At 33.1% G+C, this 13,197-nt stretch overlaps 1 protein-coding gene across 1 annotated transcript in view; it reads left to right on the top strand.

The window, feature by feature from the left end:
• The first annotated feature begins 594 nt into the window (after positions 1-594).
• LOC106458160 (thymosin beta-like) overlaps positions 595-13,197 on the top strand; it is a 30,918-nt gene continuing 18,315 nt past the window's right edge. The window contains exons 1-2 of the mRNA XM_013917622.2: positions 595-811; positions 8,320-8,478. Of these exons, the coding sequence (XP_013773076.1) occupies positions 8,349-8,478 (130 nt within the window). The 5' untranslated portion in view covers positions 595-811; positions 8,320-8,348. The remainder of the gene's footprint in view (positions 812-8,319; positions 8,479-13,197) is intronic.

Here is a 13,197-nt window from a genome sequence, read left to right as displayed (position 1 = left end):
TCTTTCATCAAAACGATTTGATTCAGATCTTTGTGCATATGAACGTTATTCATCAAAACGATTTGATTCAGATCTTTGTGCATATGAACGTTATTCATCAAAACGATTTGATTCAGATCTTTGTGCATATGAACGTTAAACATGCGAAATGTGTTCATGTTATTATTGTTTTCTTTTTTCTTATGTAATGACAACTGGATTTATTTATTTACTATTTTCCGTTGGATTTATTAGTATCGACAATTTATTACAAATATATAGAAAGCTAAAAAAACAGCACTAAACCATACTTTTATATATGTATACCTATACAAGATGTTTTAACCCAAGACAGAAACATTATTCCATATAAAACAAACTTATTATTGATAATAAAAAAAAAATCTAACAAAAAATAAAGACATGAACAAATTGGGTAAATGAGATATCTAAGAACAAAAAATCTGTAAAAGGAAGGTGCTTAAGTTATTTATATCCGGTTCCAGCCCCGCGTTTTAAGTTTGGTTTCAGTCCACACATGCTGACAACTTGTCTTTGTTGGCCAGGAAATCAGTACAGCAGAACTATCCGGTTAAGTATTGTATATATACGCGTCATACAAGTGAAGCTGTAAGAGGCGGAAGATACGTGGCTGCCCTTCTTAACTTAGCTCACAGTGGTGTTTCACAACGAAGAAGTCGGGCAGGACTGAATGAGTGTCTGATATTTGAAGAAGAAAGGGGGCATCAAATCGTTGTCATCGAGAGAACCTGAAACAGTGTTCTTTAGGTCATCGTAATTCAGGTCTTTGGTTTATCTTCGATAACGCCAGGTACGTGATATCCTGATCTATGTCTTAAAAAATGGTGGATTGGAGATTTCATTTGCAGTTTAACTTCAGTAATTCAGCTCAACAGCGTAGAAAGAATACTTCGAATTGGAACAGTCTATTCATATATTGTTTTCATCAACAAGATTTGAATACAAACTTCATATCAAAAAGCCTCTAACTATCAAACTACTAAAAGTGGTTATTATCACCAAAATAATTTATTTGTTGTGTTTTAACTAGTAAAGGAAAACATAACTCCGTTCCGTGTTAGTTCCATCATAAATCTATAGTTGGTATTTAACTAATTGACGCTCGCTAGTCGTAAATGGTTGTAAATAAGCTTTATAATTCAGAGGCGTCGGAACAGGGGGTGCTGGGGATGCTGTAGTACCTTTATTTTTACATATTTGACTTGTAAGTTGTATAGCAACTGTAAATTATATTATTAAATTAATTTTCTGGGGGGAATGCCCCCCCCAAGGATCTCCTAGATTGAGCTACCTTTGGCAGCACTGGAGCTTATAGCAGCTCCTTATACTTTCAATCTCATTGTAAAATATACATGTCTACCTAAGCACCCCCACTCCTTCTTACACCACTGTGATTTGATGGATTTTTACCTTACTAAAAGTCTACATCCTCGTTATCTTTTTTAAGAAATTACCGAATTTAAATATGTTTATAATTAAGCACAAAGCTACACAATGGGATATCTGTGCTCTGCCCACCACGAGTATCGAAACCCGGGTTGTAGGGTTGTAAGTCCGCAGACGTACCGCTGTGCCACTGGGGAGCGTGTAAATTTGATAATAAAACATAGATCTGTCCAGGAAAAAAAGTTACTGAAACTTCAGTACTATAATGCTAATATTTATATTTGAAAGAGTTATACCACTAAAAAACGTAACAAAAATATATAATTTGTAAAGAGACGTTAATTATGCTATTAGTCATAATTTGATTAGTATATTAAAGTTACTACATTTTATCAAAAGTCACCAGTAAGTTACTGTAACTAGTTTTAGGATATGCATTTCATAAATCATTTATTAACTCACGACTAGAAAATATTAAATTAAGAAACCTTAAATTAGTGTGCAACTTTTCCTCAATTATATTTGATTCTTTCAAACCTGTAGGCTAGTGAAATGAATAAGTATAACAGATACCAAAGTATTGATTTTATCAACTAATCACTTGTGTCTCTAAATGTTATATTGAATGATTATAAATTAGTGAAAATCTGTATCTTTTCATTAGTACTTTGAACACCTTCACATAAAATGAAACATTTTCCTACAGATGTGCTTTAAAACAAGTGTTCTCAGTGGCATTATATCTATGATACTTTAAAGTTTAAGCTTAAAAACTATGGCTGGTCGTTATATCAAGCCGCATTTTACAAATATTTTCAATGGGATTTGTCTGCCAGGCCTAGACTAGTTTCTAATCACGTTTTTCTTTTTATCACAATACCAAATTTGAGTTTTATTTATGAGTAAAAGTGTGCTCGTTATGTAACTTGTCTACTTTAGAACTTCCACTGTGATCTAAAAACAATAATTTGGGATTTTTAGTAGTATACACGTTTTGTACGCTAAACTCGTGCATAAACACACTAATAGATGTTGTCGAAATATAATTATCAAAGAGCGACTTAATTTTTTAACAACTTTGACCTATGGTAAGTTCTTTGGATTTTTTGTAGTTACAAAGGAGGTATTTTAGGGAATTTCACTTTGTTGATTGCAAACAATAAGAAATTATAGACAGACGACTATGCCGTAAAAGAAACAGTTCCAGTTTTTGATTTTTATAAAATGCGTTGTTTTAAGATGAGTGGTAAGATTAGGGTAAGAAGGGCTGTCTTACCCGAAACCAAAGAAGTTCCCCATAAGTTTAAGTCAGAAGGTTCCTTATTGCCCCTCATTAGTACCCACGTAGTACTGTTCTAGATAATGAACAACTTCCGCGTGACACATAATGATTTACCTAAGTGAATTAAATCTTGCTAAACGCATCATTTGTAGTAAATTGCAGTTGTTATGAGTTAGAGTGGAGAATTTGAACCCCATCTTAGGGATTCTTTTTCATCCAATCCTATCGGTAAAATGGCCCTCAACTAAACGAAGTAGATTTTTTTCATTATTCAACCAAAAGGTTTATGTCATGTCTTTATTTTTACTAGAAACGACATTTATAATAAAACAGTGCTTATTTCAAAACATTTTGCTTTTTCATACGTTCGTCTTAATTTGTTAAAACAACATTCAAAGTTAAGGTGGCTATCTTACCCTACCTTTCCGTACAGATGCATATAATATTGTTCAGTAATTTTGGAACAGTTATTTAATTAAAACCTTTATTAAAACACATTTTAACCTATTCGAAAGAGAACTTTTTAAACCCTTATTTAGTGTGATCACTGAATTATATTGTAACGTTATAGTTAATCACTGCCGTACACTGTTTTACGAGAAAAAGAAATCATTCATAATTTTAGTCTACTGTTTAGTTCCATGACTGTGAATTTAGAACACGAGGTTAACATTATTACGATTATGACTGACTAATCCCCCAACAAGTAACAATCCAGTTTTTGTGTTATCCGTCTCAGCCGGTTTCTGGTGGATTAACCCGAAGGGGATAATATTTCTCTTAGTTTGTGTTTATCCGCTTTCTCTGAGATACCTGTCGCATTACAACAAATACATCAGACCTCACTCAATTATTTGATTAATATTGATGTCAGCAACTTTTTCTTTCCAATTGCTTGCTCAGTCAGCAGGTAACTGGGGCAGATCTCGTTCGCCATGTACAAGTCTTGCTCGGACAATACATTGGCACGATTTTTGTGATTATTTATTTAAATGATAACCACGTGCTAGTTCTAACTATATGTGTACCGGTTTCCTAATGTTCTTATCTAAAGTCCAGAAGTGCAACAAATTACTTATTTTATTTATATAGATGGATATTCATAAGTAAGAAACTTATTAACAACTTTCAGAGCGTGTACACTTTCGTTTACTCGTGTTTCTGCATTTTGTTTATCTTACAGCATAACTCCTAATCTTTTTACTTTACGTTTTAATGTTACAGACTATTTGAAGTTAATGATAAAGTGAATGTTCGTGTTTATTTCAGTTTTTGTGTTAGTTTATCAGAATAAAATAAAAAATGTACTTTTTGCAGTGTATCTTCATTCGTTTTGTTAAAAACTAAATTAATTTTTCGTTCAAGTCTTGTTACATTGTTATATACTGTATGGGTAACACAGCAGCGCACGGACAACGTACAAGTCTTGTTACATTGTTATATACTGTATGGGTAACACAGCAGCGCACGAACAACGTTCAAGTCTTGTTACATTGTTATATACTGTATGGGTAACACAGCAGCGCACGGACAACGTACAAGTCTTGTTACATTGTTATATACTGTATGGGTAACACAGCAGCGCACGAACAACGTTCAGGTTTTGTTACATTGTTATATACTGTATGGGTAACACAGCAGCGCACGAACAACGTTCAAGTCTTGTTACATCGTTATATACTATATGGGTAACACAGCAGCGCATGAACAACGTTCAGGTCTTGTTACATCGTTATATACTGTATGGGTAACACAGCAGCGCACGAACAACGTTCAGGTCTTGTTACATTGTTATATACTGTATAGGTAACAAAGCAGCGCACGAACAACGTTCAGTCTTGTTACATCGTTATATACTGTATGGGTAACACAGCAGCGCACGAACAACGTTCAGGTCTTGTTACATTGTTATATACTGTATAGGTAACAAAGCAGCGCACGAACAACGTTCAAGTCTTGTTACATCGTTATATACTGTATGGGTAACACAGCAGCGCACGAACTATATCGACTCCACTGAACTGGGTTTGAGTAAGAAGTAACCTGAAGGAAGGGATGAATGATAAATCTCGTGGTTTGTTTGATAATTTCGTTGTTATTAATCACAAACCTACACGGTAGTTATCTGTGCTGTGTCCACCACAGATATCGAAACCCGGTTTTTAACACTATAAGCCTTCAGACGACCAATTGGCGGCCAAACTGGTACACTTTCAATATTTAAGTTACACTTACAACATTGATAAGATTTTTGCAGCCTAGTTAGCTAGGCCTCAAGTTGAACAAAAAACGTGATCTGGCTAACTAATGAATGAATATTTGTTGTAAAATTTTTATCAATGCTCTAAGTGCAGCTACCAGTTTGGCACCAATCTTGATTTAAGTCACACGCTCAATCCTTTTTTGGCCGCATATTTTTTTTCACACCTGAGGTGTTTTTGATCAGATAGTTAAGTATCATGAACTACAGTAGTGGTTCATAATAGGGATCGCCCATATGTTCTTCATTATTATTATTTAATATTGTTCCGCCAGTCTACCGCAAAAATAATACCGTGAGTATTATAATAAAATCTAACAATATTACTAAACGCATCATTGTGCATTGTGTTAGGTAGTTTTTTAAGTTTATTTGACTACCTAGCAAACAACAGTGGCTGTACAACTGTTGACACCGAATCGCTTTAATGCAGTCTGTGGTTTATACGAAACCTCATAATCCACTATGAATACGTGCAGGCCGGTGGATATAATTTAATGTTTATATGGCAGGCATAATACATGTAGTATAGCGATTATTAACTTACTGTTGCAACTATACTGATGTGGCGTAGTATTTGTTTATGTGTAGGGTTCCTGCCATTTCGGACACGACACTGCTGACAGGATCACAGTTTCTTTGTTTTTACCATTACACGATCGATTTCGGCCATGTTACACAAACGTCTAAGTTATTTCCCACTACAGAAATCTTTAGGCCGTAGTTTAAAAGATAGCACCAAGACCAGTTTCGAGCACCGGATCGGCTATCACGGTAATGACTGATGGTAAGTGCTGAATCATAGCCAACACTGCGTGATTGTGAATTTTATAGATACTGCAGATGGAGTAGCCATCCTTGTAGCTGACCATAAGAAGTGACGTGCACGCAGGAGATGGCGATTCTAGCCGAAAGCGAGACAGAAATTTTTTACTACACATTTGATTTAGAAAATATTTAGTTTCAAATAAAGTATGCAGCAGCAACAACCCACCAGAGTTTAGGGTCGTAGAAGTGTCATGACCCAAATTCCATCAGAAATGGAGGAGATAAAGGTATATTAATATAATCAATTCATAATTCTTAATTAACAAGTTTTCGACCTTGTAGAGTGTACAGAATGTCACTCTAAGAAGACATCTGGACAGCTGCAACAAAACAGTGACCGGCCTTACTATGGCCAACAGAGAGAGAAGGAGGGGGAAATATAACTATAAAAAATATTAAAAATGATTATTTGTATACATGTTATATTATCACACATTTTATTTTACTTGCATTGAACAAATATGCATACATCTATACAAATTGAACAATTCATATGGCTAGCAATATATACGGCTTTACAGCTTAAACTGTGAAGTCTGTATGTATATATATACGTGTAAATACTAGACAATATGTATTGCATGCGCGTGCATGTATAAAACACATGCAGTTACTAAATTCAATCCATGCATCATTCCAGTATAGTTCAGTAGTCCCTCCACTCCAGCGTTTACACCCTCCCTATATAGCTAGGCCCTTCACACCAAACATGCGCGCCCTTTCAGCCGTGGGGGCGTTATAATGTGACTATCAATCTCACTATTCGTTGGTAAAAGAGTAGCCCAAGAGTTGGCGGTGGGAGTTGATGACTAGTTGCCTTCCCTCTAGTCTTACACTGCTAAATTAGGGACGGCTAGCGCAGATAACCCTCGTGTAGATTTTCGTGGAATTTAAAACAAACGAAACTTGTTCCTGGCAGATATTGCTAGCAGTCCCTAATTTTGCAGTGATAAACTAGTGTCCCTAGTTAATAGAGTGCAGGTAGCCCATTTTGTAGAATTGCAATAAACAGATGCAAACAAATACTACTCTACTGTTTATTTTATATCACCAGCTGGAACGATATATATTTCTATTTTACTATAACGCATTTAATTTATTTAAATCCGAAATAAGATATGTTGCCACAGAAAACGTTTTGACCTGTCACAAAACCTGTGTTTTGTTTGTTTGGTGTTGTCGTTTGTTAATTTTATGAACAACTATTTTCGACGTCATTTTTTTGTGAAGAAGTGGAAATCATAATATCTAATGGTCGTGGAATTAATATGAATTAACTGAACTAAAAAGAACCATAAATAGAAAACCTTGTAGGTGTGAATAATTTTGCCATAGTTATCATTGTTATTATTATTCTATGTTTTTGCAGTTACATGTTTTGTAACAACCAACTCTACTGTCAGTTAGTGTTGTATTACTACCACTGGACAACTGAAGTTATACCATTAAATGTCATTTCTACTGCAATCTAGTAATAGGTTACTGCTAATAACCAAGTAAACACACTGCTGTAAACCAATACTGGCACTAATAACCTGAGGAAATACACAAGCAGCACTGCTGTAAGTCAGTTCTGTGCTACTGGCACTAAACACCTGATATACAAGCAGTACTGCTGCAAGTCATTTCTGTGCTACTAACACTAATAACCTGAGGAACTATATAACCAACCCTAATGAAAGTTATTATTGTAGCGCTACTGGCACTAAACACCTGATATACAAGCAGCACTGCTGTAAGTCAGTACTGTGCTATTGTCACTAAACACCTGATATACAAGCAGTACTGATGTAAATCAGTACTGTGCTATTGCCACTAAACACCTGATATACTAGCAGCACTGATGTAAATCAGTACTGTGCTATTGCCACTAAACACCTGATATACAAGCAGTACTGATGTAAGTCAGTACTGTGCTAGTGTCACTAAACACCTGATATACAAGCAGTACTGATGTAAATCAGTACTGTGCTAGTGTCACTAAACACCTGATATACAAGCAGCACTGATGTAAATCAGTACTGTGCTAGTGTCACTAAACACCTGATATACAAGTAACACTGCTGTAAGTCAGTACTGTGCTAGTGTCACTAAACACCTTATGTACAAGCAGCACTGATGTAAGTCAGTACTGTGCTAGTGTCACTAAACACCTGATATACAAGCAGCACTGATGTAAATCAGTACTGTGCTAGTGTCACTAAACACCTGATATACAAGCAACACTGCTGTAAGTCAGTACTGTGCTAGTGTCACTAAACACCTTATGTACAAGCAGCACTGATGTAAGTCAGTACTGTGCTAGTGTCACTAAACACCTGATATACTAGCAGCACTGCTGTAAGTCAGTTCTGTGCTAGTGTCATTAATACAAGAAGTGTTGCACAACCATCATTGCTGCAAGTCACTAAAATGCTTAATGATGATTTGATATCGACTTCTTATAATTAAATCAAAATTGTATAATTTTTTCATAGAACAGGCATTAGTGTCAGTGTTATATATTTTATGTTCCTCTCTTCTTATCGTTATGATTATCTAGATTGTTTCAACTCGGTTCTACAGTACGCCATGTCTAGCCCAAAAAAAGAAGACCTTCCTACCGTTCCTTCAGCTATGAAGAACGAACTTACCAATTTTGACTCAACAAAAATGAAACACACGGAAACATTATATAAGACAGTTCTTCCATCTAATGAAGGTGATATTATTTTTTTATGTTCTTACTTGTTTAAAATGTGCAAAGAGAATGTTCCCATATGAAGGGACGTTTTCTCTTTATTAACGTTGAATAAAAATATGGTGGTCTAAAGCAAAAATCTTTCTTCTTAACATCATTTCTAAAGTTAAGTATTTTCTAGAGATTAAGCACATCTTTTAATATGATGATGATTTTTTATGTTCTTGCCTATTGATTTGCATAATATTTTACATGATATTTAAAGATAAAAGTAGTAGTACATAAAATTTAAAATTCTAAATATTTGAATTGTATTATCAAGGAGCTTACAAAAACAAAGTTTTAAATAATGCTGTAGCTCAGAGTAAATGAAATAATTTTGTAATTAGAAAAAGTTATGATGAAAACTAGATGAAAGTTTTTATTTTTCATATTCTAAAAGATCCGCAAATCATTGAAAAAATGAATGAATATTCAATAAACGTAACATATTTTCAGAATATTCGAAAAATATGCATATCTAAGGAGAGAAAAAAGCAAATACCAAAAAATGTAAGCATCATAATACTATTTTATTAAATAAAAGCCAATTATTGTAACTTTTTAATAGTATATGCCGAAGACATATTCTGGAGGAATGAACAATAAACAACCGAATAATGCTATACATTATACAGTGCAATAATCAGTAGAAAGTAGATTTATAAGTGTTTTTAAACGAAAAAAAATTTTATTCAAAGAACATACGATGTTTATTGGTAAAATATACTGTTATATTGTTGATGACGTAAGCTTCAAGTTTGCATTGTATAGTAAGCTAACAATTTAAATTAAAAGTTGCCTAAACGAATTGTTGAGTTGGTTAAATTATATGGTACTTCTAAGTGTAAAATGACAGTAACGAGAAATACTTGTTGAGATTATTCTTTTTTTCAGGGAAACTCAGAATCTTGCAACATTTTCCTGTTTTCTTTTACGAACTAAATAAAATTTAAAACAACTAATTTTTAGGTGGCATGAAAAATATTAATTTGAGAATCAATGAACATTTAATTTTTGAGCGCATAACTAATTCTATTATGAATTGTACCGAACTAGAATATAGTATTAAAGGTTCATGATTCTTAAGAATTATGTGAAAAAAAAAGATGAAAATATATATATGAAGTAAATGAGAACGACCGGTTAGTCCCAAAAGAACATTTGCCTTTTTTTGTTGTTTTTTACTGCTTTGCATTTCATTTTACAGTTAGTTTGTTTTTTTCAAAATACAGCAACTAGAGATCTTTAATTAAGCTAAAGAGCTTTAACCATTGTACTATTAAGAGCGTACACTCCCGATGAAATGAAAATAGAGCGAATGATAAGGCAGTAACTACTACTATTCTTTTTACACTCTAGTCATCATTACATTAAATATTTGAAAGGAAATTATTTCCAAACAAAGTTTTTATTTTTAAAACATTTTATGTTAAACGCCAAAAGTCGGCGAAGCAATAATACTAGTAAGCCTGATATTAATGATAAAAAGCATAATATATTGCAGAAGTTCGTTTTTCACATTCCTTCTAATTGATCCATTACAGATTTCAAATTCAAATAGCTTTCTTTTTTCTTTTTTGTCTATCCGATGTAACTACCCAAGAAACATTTCGCTCATTGTCAAAACATGTCAGCTGGAATAGAAGTGATAGTAGATAAATATTTATCTGAAATTCTATTTTATTTTTTGTACAAAATATTATGGTTTTTAAAGGCCGAAAGCTGGAGAAGCAATGATACCAGTAGGCCTAATATTAGGGATAAAAACACACTAACCTGCGTTTCTATTTTTTCACATTCCACCTAATTATTCCATTATGGATTTCAAATCAGACTTGATTTGATATTGAATAAAATGTTTCCTGGGAGGATCATGTGGCAGATAGAAATATTCCAAATTTTATAAGCCTCTGATTTGAAATCCGTAATGGAATAATTGAGTTATGCGTAAAAAAACATCTACCGTTTACTGTCATTTTTTATTACTAACATAAAGGCTTATAAGTTATTTTTACATAACATTTAATACTTTTGTCTCATTTAGTAAGTGAGGTTGAAGTTTAAAATATAAGCAACCAGATGTTTTCGTTTCTCTCTCCGCTTTTTTTACGCTACAGATAATGTATTTGAAATTCGTAAACTTTGAAACATTTAGTGGCAGTAGAAAATATAAAACACATTTTTATCATCTGTCGTTAAAAAATAAATCTCATCCTGCTTTGTTATTTTTAGACATTACCACATAATCTGAAAGGTTTTCTGAATTTGGCATATTCACAGAATTATTTATGTCTTGGCTGTGATATCTTACCATTTGCCATATTTTTTTCCTTTGGAAATTTTTCAGAAATGTACTGTATTCGTTGCTTACTCTCTTGCTGTCTTAGGACGGATGCTTCTAGTTTTCTGTTCAAATTCTTACTTAGCAAGTCGTAATGTTAAAAGCAAGTGTAGGTTGGCAATTCTGTAGTGTCAGCATTTGCAACTGGCACCAGTAATATCTGAAATTTGAACTTGCTTTCTCATTTCCGTTTTCGACTAAAAAAACATGAGCTGTAAAAAGTGTATTCATTAAAGATCACAGTGTTCTATGTATTTTGTCCCATTCATATCACAGAAAATAAACTAAAAACAGAAACACGATCGACCTTTGGTCATCTGCAGCAAGTATATTATTATAGTTTCAAACACAACTAACTGGTAGTCTAGTGCTGCCAACCTACATAGGCGTAGAAAAATAATCCTGATACTGTCAAGCACTTAGAACATTAGTTTTGTATACTGTTTTATCACTTTGGTGTGGAATTTAAAGGGTTTCTATCACTACAACTAGACCACCTCTAAATGTTTTGACAAGAATGGTTTAAAAAAATAACATTCTATTTATTTTTACAAATGCTTCCCAATGTCTCAGCGTTAAGCTAGAAAGCTTATAACTCTGATTTTCAGAGTTCCATCGCTGTATGGTTGGCACAGCACAGATCGTGCAGGTTAGTGGTTAATTAATAATAAACACACTTATATAAGTGTTAAATCCTAAGATGATTTATGCTATACAAATAATTAGTTTCATCTTAGGTTTTTCGGGTATCGTTTTGTGTCTAATGTACATTTTATGTTAAAAGTAGAACATCAACTTTTTCTATAAAATATACTTTTTTTTTCAGAATTTTTACTACTGAACAAAAAAAACTATTAATGAAGAAAGAGGGATAACAAACCAAAAGTAGAAAGAATTTTGTTAGCTCTTTCATAGTTTTGTTTTGTGTACCAGCAAGTTCTCATTTGCGTCAAATTGCGATATCTAAGTTAAATAAACGAAACGTTTGTGATGGTTACCCACACAGTGCGTAGGTGTAAGAAGAGAAACAAAACGAAACAGCGAAGAGTGAACAAATAAATTACAGTCACCAAAATACGAAGCCAAACTTATAAAAAGATATAGCAATATCAGTTTAATTCTAATGAAATCAAAAGATCGATGTTCCAAAATAAATAGTTAGAAAATTGTGTATTAATTAAAAATGAATGAATTCACCACCGTGATCCAATCTCAGTCTCATAGAATACTTAGTTCAGCCGTTTGTTTGATTGTTGTCATTTTATAAAGTACTTTAAATTGTTAAAAACAAAATAACCATTTCTTTTCAAAATTGTTAATCAGAGAAACTTTGTTATTATTTGAAAATTCCTGAAAATTGTATGTAAATAACGCTCGGCATTCCATTTTGAAAAACTAAAAGACAGACAAGACCTATTGTTAAATCAAGCAGTACCTGTAATGTGCGATAAGCTTAAACTACTATTAACTTAGGAATTAGAAAAGTACATTATAAAAAATAAATGTCAGTTACTTGTAAGTAAAAATAAAAGTGATCGTTACTGACATTCACTTCTCTTGTGTGTTATTATTATTTGGTTAATTTGTTTTGTTTTTCTGGTACATTGTCATTTCGTTTTAAGACCAATGCATAGGTCAGTAACTATTTAATGTCATCTGATGATGAAATAATGTAGGCTTAGCTTTTATCTTCGTATCATTTCGAATTACACCGTTGTATTCAGGATATTTTCATGTGATATTACTAATAGTTAAATCTCGTCTAACTATGGTAGTTATATCGTCAAACTGTAAAATAACTACTGAATGATAATGACACTTTTAGGCCTGTTATTAACGACAAGTATCTTATAAGACTGCAGATAGGTTTCCACGTTCCTCCTAATTTGTTCGTTGCAATTTTCAAATCGCTGATGTGTACAAATAGTATTTCAGAACTACGTTTTGTCTACCACAAATCACTGCTGAGGATGCCTTTCGTACATTACCGAACTCGTCAGTTAGGCCGAATGATGAAGCTAGTCAAAAGTCGACCTAAAATGTAATTTTATATGCAGTACAAAAGATTTAGTGATACTTAGTTTTAAAGAGATTATACGCAGTGAAAAGGGAGTGGACGGCTGCTTATGAAAAAATAAATTTATTCGAGAGATTTGATATGGATTACTATACTGTGTCTTTCATTATAGTGTGAATATTATGTGAATGGAAAATGAAATTAATTGTGACAGAGGAGTAAAGATACTCTAGGAAAGGAGCTACTTCTTCGCTTGTTTCTATATAAATATATATACCGTATTTTTCGGAATATAAGACGCACCCTTATTTTGAAGACAAAGTTTTGAGAAAAAAAGCTG

The sequence above is a fragment of the Limulus polyphemus genome, unplaced genomic scaffold, assembly GCF_000517525.1.
Source record: "Limulus polyphemus unplaced genomic scaffold, Limulus_polyphemus-2.1.2 Scaffold422, whole genome shotgun sequence".
Classification (NCBI taxonomy): domain Eukaryota; kingdom Metazoa; phylum Arthropoda; class Merostomata; order Xiphosura; family Limulidae; genus Limulus; species Limulus polyphemus.
The sequence above is the reverse complement of the archived record's forward strand: the minus strand, read 5'-3'. Positions and strand labels throughout refer to the sequence as shown.